The sequence below is a fragment of the Arachis hypogaea genome, chromosome 6, assembly GCF_003086295.3.
Source record: "Arachis hypogaea cultivar Tifrunner chromosome 6, arahy.Tifrunner.gnm2.J5K5, whole genome shotgun sequence".
NCBI lineage: Eukaryota > Viridiplantae > Streptophyta > Magnoliopsida > Fabales > Fabaceae > Arachis > Arachis hypogaea.
Genome location: NC_092041.1, coordinates 10,966,530 through 10,984,314, shown reverse-complemented (window position 1 = coordinate 10,984,314; position 17,785 = coordinate 10,966,530). Strand labels below are relative to the sequence as shown.

Genomic DNA, 17,785 nt, shown 5'->3' with positions numbered 1-17,785 from the left:
GTGAAGCAAAATTTTATAACCAAAAAATTCGCATGGTCCAAATTCTTCTACATTGGACTCAGAAAAAGCTGTCCCACATCTTTGTCTTATACGTTATAAATCCATATTTGGGCAAATCACACCCAAGTCTTCCATATCCATAAAATTGAGCCGCTTTATTATCATTGTGGCAAACTAGAGAGGGATTACTTAAATTTTCTTGAAGTTGAAGGTCTAGAAATATTTTTATATTAATCTTTCTTCTTCATTTATGTTTCTGGCCGGCTAAGTCATAAACATCTCAAAATGAATCATTAACATAAGTGTTAGTAATACTATGCGAATTGTATTTTTCATTATGCAAAAGAAAATTAATAAAATAAAAATATTATGTATAATATATATTATTTTTACAAATTTAATTATAATTTTAATTTTCATTCAATTTTATTTATGCACCGAATATTAATGCAACAAAACCCAATATCTCATTTTGTTATATATAAATTCATAATGTTTATTTAGCCTTGAAATAAACATTTTTAAATCAAATAAACATATGAATATGCGATACCAAGAATGTTTAGTGCATGTTATGGTGGAGAGAAAACATAGGAATAAGAATAAAAATTTTCTTTGATAATTAGTTAGATGCCTATTTAAAAAAATGTGTCATTTTATGTTTATTAATTTTTTAAAATAAATTATACATTTTTATTCATTTTTTCCATACAAAAGCCTCTTTAGCCTAGTGTCATTTTATACTTTTACTTTAATGAATATTTATGTTAGGATATTTATTTTTATTATTTTTCTCTTTACTTTATTTTCGAATAAAAATAGAAAATTTAATATAAAAAGAATTAAAACCGAAATAAAAAGAAATTATATAAAATTAAAGATTTTGGGTTTAACATCCAAAAGTAGTAGAGAATCTGGCAGCCAGAACGAAAGGGCACCATCGCCGGCAATCACACCACCTCTCTCGCAGTCGCAGCTCCCACCCTCGCTTGCAGGTGCTTCTCTCTCTCTCTCTCTCTCTCTCTCTCTCTCTCTTAATTTCTGATAGCTAGATTGTGTATAAGTAGCTACTGCTGCAAGAATTAATAATAGCTTAAAGTGATGAATTTTTCAGGGTTTTGTGTTTTTGTGAGCTAATTATTTATCATGGAAGTGGATGAAGAAAATGTTCCATCAAATACTGCTTCTGAATCCGCCATAGGACCTTCCTCTGATGTTTCCGTCAATGCTGCAACTCCACCACACCCAATTCAACCCATTATTCCACCACCCGTTATTCCCCTTTCTGCGCCTGTGCCACCTATGGCTCCAATTCCCACCATTCCTCCCCCTTCTATTGTGCCTCCCATAGCCCCAATTCCGGCCCCTCCTGTGGTGCGTCCATTGGCGCCCCTCCCTCCTCGCCCGCCGCCTATTAGACCACCTGTGGCGCAAAATGGCGGGGTTGGTTCGGAAGATTCTGATTCGGACAACGATGATGCCGGTGGGAGGGTTAACCAGGGTGCCGGGGAGTATGAGATATCGGAGGAGAGTAGGCTGGTGAGGGAGAGGCAGGAGAAAGCAATGCAGGAGCTCATGATGAAGAGGCGTGCTGCCGCTTTGGCTGTTCCGACCAATGACATGGCTGTGCGCGCTCGCCTTCGCCGGCTTGGTGAGCCCATAACTTTGTTTGGTGAGAGGGAGATGGAGAGGAGGGACAGGTTGAGGATGATTATGGCGAAGCTGGATGCCGATGGCCAGCTGGAGAAGCTGATGAAGGCTCATGAGGATGAAGAGACTGTGGCTACTGCCGGGAAGGATGGGGACGAGGAAGAGATACAGTATCCCTTTTACACCGAAGGGCCAAAGTCTCTCCGTGATGCTAGGATTGATATTGCTAAGTATTCTTTGGTTAGGGCAGCATTGCGTCTTCAACGTGCCCGGAGAAGAAAAGATGATCCGGATGAAGATGTGGATGCGGAGATGGATTGGGCATTAAAGCAGGCTGCTAATTTGAGTCTTGAATTCAGTGAAATCGGAGATGATCGACCGCTTTCTGGTTGCTCCTTCTCACGAGACGGAAAGTCGCTTGCTACTTGGTGTGTCTTTGTTACAAATTGTGTAACTTTACTCCCCATTCCCCATGATTGCCTTGTGAAATTATATAACTGATAATGTTTTGGTTTTTCAGTTCTCTAACCGGAGCTGCCAAGTTGTGGAGCATGCCTAAAGTCATCAAATCTTGTACCTTAAAGGGACACACAGAGCGTGCAACTGATGTTGCTTATTCTCCTGTGCACAACCATTTAGCAACTGCATCTGCTGATCGGACCGCAAAATATTGGAATGACCAGGGATCTTTATTGAAGACATTCGAGGGTCATATTGACCGTCTTGCACGAATTGCTTTCCATCCATCAGGAAAGTACCTAGGCACTGCTAGCTTTGACAAGACATGGAGATTATGGGACGTAGAAACAGGTGAGGAGTTGCTTCTTCAAGAAGGCCACAGTAGGAGTGTATATGGTTTAGCTTTTCATCAAGATGGATCGTTAGCTGCATCTTGTGGACTGGATGCTTTGGCTCGTGTTTGGGATCTCCGAACTGGGCGAAGCATTCTTGCACTTGAAGGTCATGTCAAGCCGGTGAGACATTATAAGATTATACAGTCTTTTAATGCTCTCGAATTGCAAAAGATTGACTATGATTATGTTTCTGTACTCAGGTTCTTGGCATTTGCTTTTCACCTAATGGATATCATTTAGCCACAGGCGGTGAAGACAACACTTGTCGCATTTGGGATTTGAGAAAGAAGAAATCCATGTACACCATCCCTGCTCACTCCAACTTGATATCACAAGTTAAGTTTGAGCCGCAGGAAGGTTACTTTTTGGTAACTGCCTCATATGACATGACAGCTAAGGTATGCACTCGTGTGAAACAGCAACGATCTGTCGAAGAGAGAATTTCAATATTTTTTAGCAGTCCATTTTCTTCTGGTTCTAATTATTTATATTTTATATTTTGACATCAGGTGTGGTCAGCCCGTGATTTCAAGCCTGTGAAGACACTATCTGGGCATGAAGCAAAAGTTACTTCTGTGGATGTTCTTGGTGGTATGATTTCTACTTAGAAAGGAATAATTGCATCCATAATATATGGCTCTGATTTTCACACTCATGTTGCTTATTTGTTATTCTATGAGTATATCCATGCACCATGCTTTACTGCTCTTATCTGTTGATCATAGAATCCCAAATGATTAATCAAATAAAGTGATCTCATTTTGAAGTGCCACTGAATTTAGCCAATAGTTTGCAGCGGAAAAAAATGTTACAATGAGTTCTGTAATTTTGTTGGGGAATGCAAACCAAGACACAGAAAATGCAATGGAACCCTGAAAATGCTCATTTTAAGATTATAAGATCACCCAGGCATAGGAAGTAGAAACTATGATGCTCATTTTATCTTTTATTTTGCATACGGATATTCTTGTATAGAAATTTACAAGATACACCATAACCTTTTTGTTTGTCAATATACATCTCACAGAATCTTATTTTCCCCTACACTGACTCTGTCTTGTCCTGTTTGTTGGTTGCAGATGGCAGTTATATTGCTACTGTCTCACATGATCGTACCATAAAATTGTGGTCCACCAATATGAGTAGTGAACAAACTATGGATGTTGATTAGGCTATTTGATGGGATACACTTTCTGTATTGGTGATGAGAATCACAACTATAGCTGCCGTTATAAACAAAAGTGTAACTTGCTTCTATAGGATGGTTTTTTGGTGAGATATATAAATTGAAGATATCATTTTTCTTGTTGTATCATGTAACAAAGTTCCCTGCCTAATGGACAAATTGAATGACTAGACTTATATCATAATCGTTCTTGATTTCCTTGTTTTCTTGGTTGCTTGAATCAGTAGAGATTATGACTCTGATGCATACCACAAGATAATATTGTCTGTGTCCTAAACGTTAGATTCACAATGACAACCTTGTTGCTACCTATGAATCCAAGGCATTGTTTTGTAGGTGATTTTCTATGTACTTTGGGTGAATGTAACTATCAATCTTTCCAGAAACACTGATGATTATCTTAATCTCCATTCTCCAATATGTTATAATCCTTGCATGTAAAGAAACCAAATTAGAATTGCCATGTAAAGAAACCTATATTGTTTTCCACGTAGGTAAAACTATCACCTTCCTTTACATCAACATTAACAATAAAATCAATTCTTCAACAACATATTGAACTATAAATGATTGGCAATACCACCATTCACAATTTTTCTCACTTTCATCAATCATTTCAGTCTCCAACTGGGAGAAGAAAATATTGATCAGTATAATATTGTTTTCCAATGTGTGGAAGAGTTTCAACAAGCCACTATTTTCCATCAAGACCACAGCCAATATGGCTCAATTCAAGTCTCTAAAAAATAAAAGGGAAAAAGGAAGAAAAGAATCATGAAGATATTGCTAACAAAATTTGTGTGTGATTCCTATACTATGCCTAAAAATCTAAACCTGAAATTTACACTAGCGCTTGGATAAATGATCGGAAAAAATTTCCAAGAATCCAAAAAAACTGAATGGCTCACCTTAATAGCCACAATTCAAGTATAAATCCTCCTTAAAAGTTCTGACAATGGTAAGGAGTCAGGAAATTTTTTTTTTTTTGAAAAAAACTATGAAGATGTAATGGGGTTAGAGTGATCAAGTCTGGGTGGAGATAATGGCGGTACTGCCGAAGGGGTTAAGCCATCATCTATGACTTCCAAAATTCTTCTTGCAGTTGATTGGGATACTCCATTTGCATCGAATTTTCTAGAAAAAATGTTTTCTGATCTGCCATTCCTAGTTGAGTTGTTACTATCAACAGATTTTAAAAAGTTGTCCTTTGATAGTGTTGTTTCGGCTGCTTTCGCGATCACAGAACGAAAAACTCCGGATTCCCTCAAACTCTGAATGATAACCTGAGAAGATAATTATTTTGGGAGAAAGTTCAGACTGTTTACTCAGATACTATGCAGATGATGAATATATAAAATTGGTTGGAGAGAAACCACAACATGGATGTCAGGCAAGTGACCATACCATGGGAGAGTAAATGCGAGTCAGGATGCCCTTCCTCAAAAGCTTCAGGTTTAGTGTTTTGTCTGTCCACACAACGCGTTCGCGATACCTATATCAAATGAAAATCCCTTTTTAAAATGCAAATAAATTGGGAATTTGAAGCAAAGTTGAATCTGCTCGGGAAACTTACCACTGAAGCATCTCCTCTTCGGTTGCAGTTGAAGCAATTATGAATGCCTACATCAGACATTAAATGCATTCATCAAAACAAAATAAGTACCCATGCACGTGAAGAAAATCCAGAACTTCACCTATCCAACCAAGAAGGAATAAAAGAAAACTAGAGACACCATTCACATCATGTCATGGAGTTTAGTCATCAAAGGAGGGAAAAAGAAAAGATGTGCTGTTGTACCGATTTCATAGAATAACTATTAAAATAGACGACTATATGATTTGACGGGGGGAAAAATGACAGTGTGTCACCCAACCATGCACATAATTAAAGCAAACTAAAAGAAAAGACAACTTTTGTTACGATTTAACCAGGAAACCTGTGTGCAAGACATAAATACTATACTATGTCATTACGCCAATAGATGTACAAAATCTTGCAATATAAGAATGCAGCGATCACCCTGATCAACAGGAAAATGGGGAAAAAAAAAGAATGTAGTAATTAAAGATAATCTGGTACTCATAACTCACTCCAAAGTTCGGATAAAAACTAGTAATACTTCAAACCAGAACCAGAAGCTAAGCAAGCATGAAAAAGAACTCACAGCTCTGTCAAAATCCAACATGAAGCATCTTTTAACATCTTCTTTAGTTGGCTTGCAGCCACACCGATCACGTCTTGAGGTCAAATCGGAAAATTTGGGGTATGTGTAATGCAGAACAGCTGCTTCATCCAACTTGATCTCACTGTGAACATATATGACATCTGGATCAGTGCAAATTATGTTCAGAAAGTTCGAAACCGCTATTAGAATATTAGAATTTGGGGGTAATCTTTTATCGCTATGTCAATTTAATCAGAAAAAGTCAATGCTGACTAATAACCGAGGCTCACCAAAGTAGCATAAAATACTGTAAGATTGTCAAGACCAGCCAATATGAGACCAACAGTTTGCACTAAGCTTGAAGAAGCAAATGTGACTTGTTCAATATGAGATCAGCAAACACATGATTTTTTATTTTTTTATTTTTAATCTTCGAACAAGACAACTTGGCATATAATTAAACTCCAAACTACAAACTACAAACATGCAACTATATGTCCCCTTGACTATAAAAGAATGTTGCAAATTTTCATAGAAATGCATTCAATGAAATAAGCAGAATCAACATACTTAGGTGTCTTCATATAGTTGTGCCATCTGTGAGCACCATTTGGACGGAGATGATCCTGAACCCTAGCAGCAGCTTTCCCGTTTCCATAAGTAAGAAAATAGTTTGGATTGCCACGAGTTGCTTCTTTGTAATTTCCAAAATATACATCCTTTGGAAGGTGGTCATAGTTCTTCTTGAACATTGAAACCTATGAAAACATTATAAGTTAAATATGTCAAATATTACTTGTTTCCATTTGGGACAGAGTAAGTTGGAACAAAATGAACCAGCAACAGAAGGGCTACAAAGTAAAATCTGGATTGGATTTATATTTACATGTTAAATATGTGCCAAGTGCCTGGATTCAGAAACAGATTCAATTATATGTTCAAAACCTTACAAAAGCTATCTATGTATATACCTCGCTAAAAGGCTCCTTGATATCATCTCGCTCAACACTGCTCTCCTGAATGAAACATTATTCCAGCAAACGAACACAGTGTGATCATCTAATTAAGTCGAATGATAGTAATTTCAGAATCTTAAATAAAACACATGCACTCACATAATTTGGAAAAATAACCATATCAACATTTCCAGGAACATCAGATAGCAACTGTCTTAAAGAGTACTCCTGTATTCCTGCTGGATATACTAGCTCATCAGTGTCCAGATGAATGATCCAATCCATTCCAGACTCCTGAATATAACAGCATCATAAAAAGGTAAGACCTTCAAGGAATTAATATCATATATACTTATATAGAGATAATAATTCAGCACAAGGAAAACAAACCATACCCTTGCCATGACAATAGCCATTTCCATGTTCAAAGATTGCTTCACAAACAACTCATAGTTGCATGGTTTGTAGAAGAAGCTAGCCAACCAAGTCTCATTCCATATTCGACTGGTAGGTAACAAAATACTTATTAACACAGGGATTACAAAAGATTTGGCACATTATTTAAAAAGCAGAATCCTGTGTGCATAAACATTAAGAACATCGGAATCTAAAGAATCCACACTAAGGAAGAAACTGATAACATCATCTTAAATGGGCAGTTTATATCACAATTTAGCATTCCATAATAAAGAGAGTAGTCTGGCGGTTGTATTTGGCTTCCTTTGTTGTGGGGCGACAATAGATTGGAACATTTTGCATTTAGGACAAGTAACCACTAGCTCACAATAACAATCCAGTAATATTACTATTACTTTTAGGGTTTGGCTCACAAATATTACTATTTGGCTTATGGCACTTGTTAACATTACCTATGATTGAAGCTTTTAAATTTTTTAATGCATTGAAAGCTTCAATCTTTCAATTTTCCAGTAGAAACTACCAAACCTTTACATTTATCATGACTAGATAAAACATACTAGAATATTTGCAAACTAAAATGTCTCTGCCACAAATCTGTGGGGACAAATCTACAGAGAATAAGAATAATAAGCCAAGCCAGATCCACAAAACATGTTAAACGTTAAACCCAGTAAAAAAAACGCTAGCATTAAGTCTACATGGCCAATTGGTCAATAATGCTCAAAACTTCTTGTTCTTTACGTTTTGTTTCAATCATGATGATTGTTAAACAGTCAGTGGCTCCACCAAAGGGGAAAAGGCCATTTAATAAGAAAGAAAGAAAATTGATTACACCAAAAATTAAAAAAAAAAAAAGTTTCCAAAGTAGAACACGCATACCTTTTAGTTTGCTGTTCTTCTAACTCTCTAGTTCTATATATAACTTTAACCCCCTGAAACAAGAAAAAGACGTTTCATTTGAGCATCAAAAAGGTTCAAAGCATAAATTAAAATAGCCATAACTAAAATCATAAAAACAAATTGATTACTGATACAACAGTACTAATTGAATTAAAAAAGTTAATAATAACAATTTAAAATGCAAGATAGAGATTGCTTGAACGCACAGGAATGCTTTCGAGGACTCTAGATACATTAGGTGATGCAGCCTTCCCTTCCACGAAAAGGAGGAAAGAGGAAACTCCAATGACCTTGTGATAGAAGATCCATGGCAGAGTCTGTTCCAAACCAGCTGAAGTACTCGTTGTTATGCATATCTGCCACACCAAGGGAAAAAAAAAAGAGCTTTTCTTTAACGAAAAAATTTAAACTTCACTGATGAATCAATCAAGCAGATTAAAAAAATATAATAATAAAATCATAAATTGATGAGACGGAAATTTCAAAATTCAATCTTCCAAAAGGGGTTTATGCAGATAGATCCAAAGCAAGGGTCAACCGAAAGCAACGATCACAATTGAGACTAAAACGCAGAAGAGAGCAAAGCAAAACGACGATGGAATTGGATCTCGAATTGAGAACAAAACCTTGGGCCTGAGATCGGAGGAGTAATCGAGCTTCCAGTCGCGGAAGTACGGAAAGGAAGGGTGGTTATTGGAGGAGTGGCCAAGGAGGATGGTGGCGCAGTCGGAGCTGGCGCTTTGGAGGTGGGAGGTTCCGGCGGGATGGGAGTTGGCTCCTCCGTCGGCGTCGGACGACATACCGGGGAAGTCAGGCTGATCGGGGGACCAGCGGGAGAGAGGGTCGGTGACTCCGCCGCGCCATTGGAGAACGAAGGCGAAGGAAGCTAACGTGAGTGGCAGCACCGTGAGCAAGAGGAGAAGCCTCGAAGACGAAGATGAAGAAGCCGAAGACGAAGAAGAATAGGTGGGTCTGTGCGAAGAAGAGTAGAGACCCGCCATGAAGAAGAAGAAGAAGAAGGTGTTGTTGTTGGGTGCATGTAATGTGAAATGTGGTGGTTGTTGTTTGGTGTAAGGTTATGTATATATATTATGAATAGAATTGAGCTTCTTGTGTTGAGAGAGAAAGCGAAGGAAGAAGGAAACTGAAAGAGAGAAGAGAATGAGACTGTGGGAGCCGTTTTGTCGTTGGTTTTTCAGTTCATCCATTATTCAATTTACTACTTCTTCATTCTCTTTATTTATTTATTACATTATAAATATTTTCTTTGAAATATATCTTCATCAAGCTGGAATAGCTCAGTTGGTTAGAGCGTGTGGCTGTTAACCACAAGGTCGGAGGTTCAAGCCCTCCTTCTAGCGTAAATAAAAGATTTTTGGTCAAGTGGCAATGGATTTTTATTCGCATATAGACTATACAATTTGAATAAACTTTAATTTCCTATATAGATGCCGCCTACATTTGCATTGCTAAGTACTAAATTTGGTGATTAATTCAAAAATGAGAGCGCATCCAATTTCTAAAATAAAAATACTATTTTTATATTAAAATTAGTTATATTTTAAAATTTATTTTTAATATATATTTTATATTTTAATATATATTTTATATCGATAATTAATTTTAATAGTTAATTTTAATATATACTTAACATAATTAATTTTGAAATCATGAATACAATTTAAGGGGTAACAATTAATTAGTTTAGAGCTATATAATGAAATTCAAAGGTGTGCAATGATATATGGGTTAGAATTGTATGCAAAACTTTGGGTGTTCACGTACAAAACATTTAAAAAATTGTCATATTTCTAATGTATTGAAGCATAACTTGCAAAACAAATTGAGGGTTGTTCAATTTAAATCGCCTTTTAAGGAGCTTTATATAAGAAGATTATTAGTGTTCCAGAGATAAGAAATAATTAACGAGAAAATCATGTAAAATTGGTGATATTCTATTATTCTATAAAGTTCTAAAACAGTTGATAATAACAATTTTTGAAAGAACCCTTCTCCTTGTTCGAATGAGTTACACATCAACATATATAACTCAACAAATTAAGATTAAAATATAAAAAGATGGCAGACAATCAAGCTAAGCTAGAGTTAAAGGGTCATTATCACAATACTTATCTTCATCCCTTCCCTTTAATTAATATCTAAATCAGCATGCCCTTCTAACTAAATTAGGATTAAAATAACGAGATTATAAGTCAATAATAAATGTTAATAGATTCAAATCTTAAAACAGCACAAAGTAAATATTCTTATGTATATATGTGATGAAGGGTAAAAAAATAATTTGCATACCTAATATTTTTTTATTTCCTTTTTATATTAGATATTATTAACATCTCATATTATGTATGGGATATATATTATCATTTACTATTAAATAAATTTGGGATTCCAACCAATTGAATTATATATATATAATTATATTTATCATGATTTTTCGTAAATATTACGTAAAAATAATGTTTTTTATTTTTAAAAAAAATGAAAAACAATTTTGAAAAAGGTTAAACAACTCATATTCAAAAGGAATAATTTATGGCCTTGTCGTCATTAAGATATAAACCAAATTAAGCCACGGTACCAAGACCCTTTTGTTGAGCCCTTTTTTTCACTAAAAGGTGGGAAAACACGTTAACAAATAAAATCACGTATACAATTAAATTAATGACAATGATAAAAAGAGGAACTAACACACACTATAATTCAACACATAACAATGACTTTTAACTGAATTTTCTAGAACAAATTAAAGTGATGGCGGATCAAGAAATGATGTGTTGAAAATCTAAATGCTAAAACACACTTTTTGCAAAAGGGTGATAATGGAGAAAAAGTAAAACTAAAATTTCTTGTTACTTGCCTAAAAGGTTATTACCAGAATTATTGCAAAGAAAGTATGGGATTTTTTTTTTTTTGACTAGAAAGTATGGGATTTAATTAGCTCCAAAACAATTTACACTTATGGTAAAGATATATAATTACTACAGTATTTTTCCCTCCAAAAGAACATATTACAAAATTAGTTAACCTACATATTAATTTTTATATGATATATAATCACTTCAATTATAATAAATAAATAAATATTAACGACATATATTACATATTTAAAAATAATTTTTTACTACTAACATATTTTTATGTATTACCAAAAATAATTTATTATTTTTCTCAATATTTATATATATTTTACAACTACTTCAAAGAATGAATAGTATTATTCTATCTTAATTGTAAATACTAAAGCAAGAAAAAAATTGACCAATCATTAACCCAATCAGAATAAGAATTGAACATTTTAACAAGTTATTATATATATATTAGCAGAATTATTCCTTTCATGAAATATTATTTTTAGTATTTTTAATTAGTGTCTTCTAGAAGCATTTTTCATAAAACCAATTCGAGATCATATTCTTGAAATCATCTTTAAAAAAAAAAGAAGGGGTTCAGCCTGCAATTGAACACTAATTGCCAAAGATAAATAAATTAAATAATTACAATTCAAAGAAGAAGCCAAAAGCTTTTGTTGTCACAAATGTTTTGTCCTCAAAGGCATAGGCATCATATATCATCATCACATGAAGCATGCATTATGCGATTTTTTATTACTAATAATTTTAAATTTTATGGGGCAAAGTACTATTATTGCTCTTTATCATACACATGTCACCTATGTAGAATGGTCACTGAACCATATGACTAAGAAATTGAATTGAATAATACCCATCAAAGGATGTAAAGTTAGCATATATATATATATATATATATATATATATATATATATATATATATATATATATTGATTGGGACAAAAATTCCTTTATAGGGAATTGAATCTAGATTTGCAAGATTTCAACACATACTGAATTTACTAGTTCAAAATTTAATGCACATCTTACCATATAGCTGTGGAAAAATACTCTTTAAATTGTAATGCGTAGCATATGAAGAAAATATAAAAATGATTAGCCTACGACTTTTCGCCACATTTAACATCGTGTGGACCACATCAGGTAATAGTAGAAGTATTTTACTTTTTCTATTTTATTTTTTGTTTTTGGTTGGTGACAAAAATGTATAATATCATACCTTTTTTTTATTATTTTATCATACCTTTATTTTATTATTATTATTCACATTCTTTATAATCAGTTATTTTTTATACTTTTTCATACATAAATCAAAACTTGAAGTTTTACGCTTGTGTTTAAATAAATTATTGAACTGATTTTTCGACCAATTCAAAAATTAAATATTTTATTACTAGTCTAAATTATAGTATATATAATTAATTAGTTTTTACATAGAATAATAACGAATTATCAAGTGCTTGTAAGTTATAGGATTCAGTTGATATTGTTCGGGTGAAATTATATATATATATATATATATATATATATATATGAGTAATTTACATTGATAAAATGATTAGAAAACATTTTTATTTATTTGTCCCAATTAAACTTTTTTTTTATTATTGGTGTCCTAGTAAATCGTTGTATTTTGATGGATTTTCTGTTTGCGAATAATATCTAAGGAAGTCTCATGGGACTTTCGTATATAGATATGAAAAAAAAAAAACCCATGAAAATATTTATGTCACTTATATTAAAGATTTTTTTATTTTTTCTTCATAAAAACTACTTTTTTGCATGTTATGCGGAGTATGGACCTCCTGAGAATGAAGTATCAAATCTCAATCACAATTTTCAGAGACAATAACTCTGACTGAGATGTCAGCTCTCATTTAAAAAAAATGCTAAAAAATTTTGGTATGAAAATAAAATGAGTGATATATTTTAATATGGTAATTTTTATGTTTTTTAAAATTGTAGGAGTACACAAATTGGACTATTCAATCTGTGTTTAAAAAATTGAAAAAAATTCAGAATACACAAATCAGATCCTCCAATTTGTGTTTAAAAAGTTGAAAAAATTCAGCGTACACAAATCGGACCCTCCGATTTGTGTTTAAAAGATTTAAAAAATTCAAGATACACAAATCGAACCCTCTAATTACTGTAATCGGACTGTCCGATTACTCTCCCACCCATCGAACCGTCCGATTTGCTTGACGCAGTCATCACAGCCTGGTAAAACACCCTATATCCCCATAACTATGCCATACATCATTACTTACTCCATATCAAAATAAAAAAGACAAAAAAAGGTGCAGCTGAAAATGGCCATCATTTTCAATGTAACATTATTAGAATATGTAATAGGAAATTAGGGATACACATCTTTTCCCTTTATTATTGAGTTAATACTCAAAATGGTCTTTAAAATTTTGAGACAAACTCAATTTGATCCCCAAAATTTCAATGAACTCAATTTGAACCCCCGACTTTGAATAAGTGACTCACGTTAGCCCTTCTGTTAATTTCCATTAATGGCACGCTTACCTAAAACGTTAAGTGACAAGTGGGCTTACAGGTGACCTTACTAAATGACGTTGTTTTCTCCTTGGCGCGTAATCTCTCTTCAAACGATAGCGTTTTCCATTATGAGGTTAAAATTTAACAACACCAATGATCAAACCACTCAAAACAAGGAAACTCTTCTTCTTCTTCGTCTTGTCACAGGCGTTCTCGTTTGCTAGCACGAGAAAGAAGAAGCTGCGCACCACTATTTCTCCAAAAAAGGTTAGTAACGCAAGCATTCTATGTTTGGGTTCAATGTTATGTTTTGTGTCTTCTCTTGGTTGGGGTTTACAGGCCATTAATTTGTGCTCTATTTGATGCTCAAATGGATTGGGTCCATTGTGAAAGAAGATAGTTTAGTTATTGATAAAATTGTTAAAGAATAGGAAAAGCAAAAAAAGAATTTTTATTGATTGTTGATTGATTGAATTGTACTTAAGTGTGTTGTAAACTATGAGGGTAAAACTAAATATATATAGAGCATTGTCTTATGAAAGATAAAAGCAAATAAAGATAAGATAAAAACAACTAAAGATAAGATAAAAATAAGATAATAAAGACTAAAATTGTAATTGAATTTATGTATTCTGTTGGGCCACGAGACTTCTTTATTGTTGTCATGAGCTAAGGTGGAAGAGTAATTTAATAGTTATTGATCCTCTTCTGTTAGGATTTTTTTTAAAAGACTAATTATGATTAACGTTAACTGTGTTACAGAAAAGAAAGTACATGTAAATTAGTGAAGTCTACCACTTCTTTATGTACCAATTTCTGTTTATAGATGATTTCAATAGCTAAAATTTTTTTTTTGAAAATATAAAATAAAAAATTTATAAATGAGTAAATAGATTATGCTTGTTCATGTGATAATGTGGAGCTGTTAATTATGGATGACAAAAAATTGTGTAGCTGTTGTTACACGGATAAATTTTATGTATGAATTTTTTTTATTTTCTGTTCTGAAAAAATATTGATCGGCATGTTAATGTAGAATCATCTGAAACATGATATGAAAGGCCTTGGATGTTGACGTTAATTTGTTAATTGTTTGAATTATATTTGTAGATGGGTAATTTGATAACCATTGTCTATCATCACGGAGGCAGCTTTGTTACAAAGAATGATAGTAGTGTAGTTTACGAAACGGACAATACGGATGAATTAACTGGACTAGATGAAGATAAATTGGATATATTTTCACTGAGAAATTACTACAAGGAGCTCGGTTATGCTGACATTGTTGAATGTTGGTGGCTTATTCCTAGGAGACCTTTAAAGAATATACTGAGAGCACTTTCACATGATAAGAAATTGTTAGAGATGTGCTATCTTGCAAGAATGAACTAAGGAAGAGCCACTTATATTTTGAGCATGGAGTTTTTCAACCTTATGATAATGAAGTACCTGAGTTAATAAAGTTTACTCCCATTACTCCTGAAGAAGACAAGGATGCACCTATCACCATACCAAATCTAACAGGAAGCTCAAATGATGTCTCAACTACAAAGTCCAATGAAGAACCAGCAGTCCAGACCCAACCTGAAATACTAGTCCAGGACCAAGAAGATCCACCAGCCCAGGCCAATCCGAGTCACCAACCCAGGCCCAACTCAAACCCAACCTAATCCACCAGCCAAACACAACTTATCTAAATCCAAGTCCACCTCAACCAAATCCACCACCACCAACATCAAATCCAAACCCAAATCCAAACTCATTACATCCAACACTGCCAAGACCAACCATACATCACCTAAATCTGCAAGCAAATCCAAACCCAAGAACAAACCCTCATCATCTAAAATCATAATCACTAAGCCTACAAACAAGCCTCAACCCAAATCCACTTCAGTAAATTCTACCAAGACCAAACCTATTACCAGATCATCTGCTATATCAGCAAGTAAAATAGTGGAAAGTCAGGATGGTGGAGACCGAACCAACAGTAGTAGTGACTCATATGATTCTGTAGAAGACATCCTATATAGGCCTGATTCATTTGAAAGCTCAAGTGACTCTGATATTGATGGTGAAATTTCTAAAGTAAGGAAAAGGGATTTGAAGTTCAAGCATGCACTGGGGTCTGCCTGAAAAACGGGAAAAGAAAAAGTGTTAGTGGAAGATGATGGAATTGTAGTAGAGAATTCTGATGAGGAAGTGGACTGGTTACAAGTGTTAGGGAAGAACCATGGTTTACATTATGATGCTTATGATCCAATGCATGATGACTCTGATGAAAAAGACTCTTGGCAATCGGAATTTGAATCTGTAGGCATGTCATATGTTTATGCATGTGCAGCAATTTCAAGGATAAATAAAAATCTTGAAGAGTTTTGTCATCATTGGTTGTCTATGGAGGCATATAGGGCTATATACATGCATTCCCTAAATCCAATACCGGGTGAGAAACTGTGGAAAAAATATAAATACAAAAGACCTCAAGCACCTAAAACTAGGAGAAGGCTAGGAAACTTTAAGAAGAAAAGGAGAAAGGACGCTGATGAGGAGCCTTCGAGCAGTAAGAAGTCTAAAACTGCCACAAAGTTAAAGAGAATCTACAAAGAATTTACTTGTACCTGCTACGGTATTAAAGGACACACTAAAAGAAGTTGTGCTCATAGAAAAGCTGATGATATTGCATGTGCTCTTACTGCAGCAGCAACAGCTGTTGTAGCTAAATCCAAATCCCAAAATGGAGCTAATGCAAATGCACCCGATGATGCTGCGACAACTGCTAGTATACAAATTGTGGATGCTCCACAGGCTTCGGAGATTGACATCACCCAACCCACTATTTCACAGCCACAAATTATAGAGCAGGTACTGTTATATAACACATTAATCAATTACGTTTATGAAAATATCATGTGTTTATTCATCATCTATCAAATATTTCTAATTACATATAGGTGCCTCCACCTCCACCTCCACTCACAAGGCTGGATAAGCTGCTGCATAAAAGAAGAACAACTCCCGATGTGAAACCAATGCAAGGAGCTAGTTTTGGGACAGCGTCAAAGTTTATAGAATTTATGAAATTTGTCCCCACTCCGGGCTTAAAAGCACCAAGAAAAAAATTGAGATTAAATTATGTTGTCTTTTATGGATGAATTGATAAATGTAATCCAAAGTTGTTTGTTTTAAAGTTATTTTGTAGCTGTTTTGTGGCTAAAATTTGTGTCAGTGATTATTTATGTCTTTTATTATGTCTTTTATAGAGCTTTGTTTTGGAACCTTTTAAATAGCCCTTTTATTTTGTGACTGTAATGATGACATTCTAGACATCACTCTTGATTTATCATGTGTTACAATGGTTATTGTCATGACTATAGCTGACCTATGAAATCAGATTCAAGGTTTATTATTATAACTTATTTTGTAATTTAGAGATTTGGTAGATAAATTACAAGTTAGTTTATTATTGATATTTGTAGGGATGTAATCAGTCTCTTGTTTATTCTTACCATTTTATTTTTACAAGTTTAGTCACAATTTTTAATTTACAGAATCATACCTATTTGTAATATCTTCACTGAATTTGTAGGTTTAGTCAAAACTTACAATTTACAAAACAGATTTGTATTGAAAAAAATATAATTGTAGTGACATTAATTCAATTTTATTCATCACTTTCTTAACCCAGGCATAGCCAATGGCTATAACTATAAAACAAGAAAAAAAACTCAAGATACTATTCCATATTTTTAAATCCTAATTTCACCTTCTATTGCACTAATCTTCCAACCTACGTTCATCTTCCAATACTCAATGCTATTTTCAGTTTCATGTCTGCTAGTTATGTCTTTTTCTTCTACGCCATTTGCCCACACAAAAAGTCCACACCATTTATTTTCAGAGGCCTATCACAACAAGAACCAAAATAAATCATACATGTATTACAAAAAGAAGATGTAAATTCAAAAAGAAAGCAATTCAAGAACTCACATTATAGTTTGGACATCCGAAAAATTATCTCTCTGGATTTACTTTTGTTTCAGACCAACAAAAAACGGGACACATTCCACAACCACACACCAGTGTGGAACCTTTCCAGATCTAGCTCGATTTGGATTTCTATCCAAACTTCCATGTGAATGAGATCTGTTGCAGCTTCCGGAACTTTGGCTGGTGCTCCTCATCATCTTCTCCAACACCCAAACAACGATATTAATTTGAGAATTTGGCACTTGTTAGGGTTTTATATTCATTA

The 17,785-nt window shown here is 34.0% G+C and overlaps 2 protein-coding genes and 1 non-coding gene across 3 annotated transcripts; 2 read left to right on the top strand and 1 right to left on the bottom strand.

Moving 5' to 3' along the window:
• The first annotated feature begins 742 nt into the window (after nt 1-742).
• Nucleotides 743-3,884, top strand: LOC112695984 (U4/U6 small nuclear ribonucleoprotein PRP4-like protein). Its single transcript, XM_025748536.2, has 6 exons — nt 743-995; nt 1,115-2,078; nt 2,171-2,624; nt 2,705-2,902; nt 3,014-3,095; nt 3,584-3,884. The coding sequence occupies exons 2-6, from the start codon at nt 1,147-1,149 to the stop codon at nt 3,673-3,675; spliced, it is 1,758 nt and encodes a 585-aa protein (XP_025604321.1). The 5' UTR covers nt 743-995; nt 1,115-1,146; the 3' UTR covers nt 3,676-3,884.
• A 361-nt stretch (nt 3,885-4,245) lies between these two features.
• LOC112695985 (glycosyltransferase-like At2g41451) lies at nt 4,246-9,344 on the bottom strand. The gene is made up of 11 exons (XM_025748537.3): nt 8,758-9,344; nt 8,338-8,487; nt 8,111-8,163; nt 7,207-7,315; nt 6,971-7,105; nt 6,827-6,871; nt 6,426-6,613; nt 5,856-5,997; nt 5,264-5,310; nt 5,095-5,182; nt 4,246-4,973 (listed from the first exon to the last, which is right to left on the bottom strand). The coding sequence occupies exons 1-11, from the start codon at nt 9,130-9,132 to the stop codon at nt 4,686-4,688; spliced, it is 1,620 nt and encodes a 539-aa protein (XP_025604322.1). The 5' UTR covers nt 9,133-9,344; the 3' UTR covers nt 4,246-4,685.
• Nucleotides 9,345-9,418: 74 nt separating this feature from the next.
• On the top strand, nt 9,419-9,492 carry TRNAN-GUU (transfer RNA asparagine (anticodon GUU)). The gene has a single exon. It is a non-coding gene; the product is annotated as a tRNA-Asn (tRNA).
• The last annotated feature ends 8,293 nt before the right edge of the window (nt 9,493-17,785 follow it).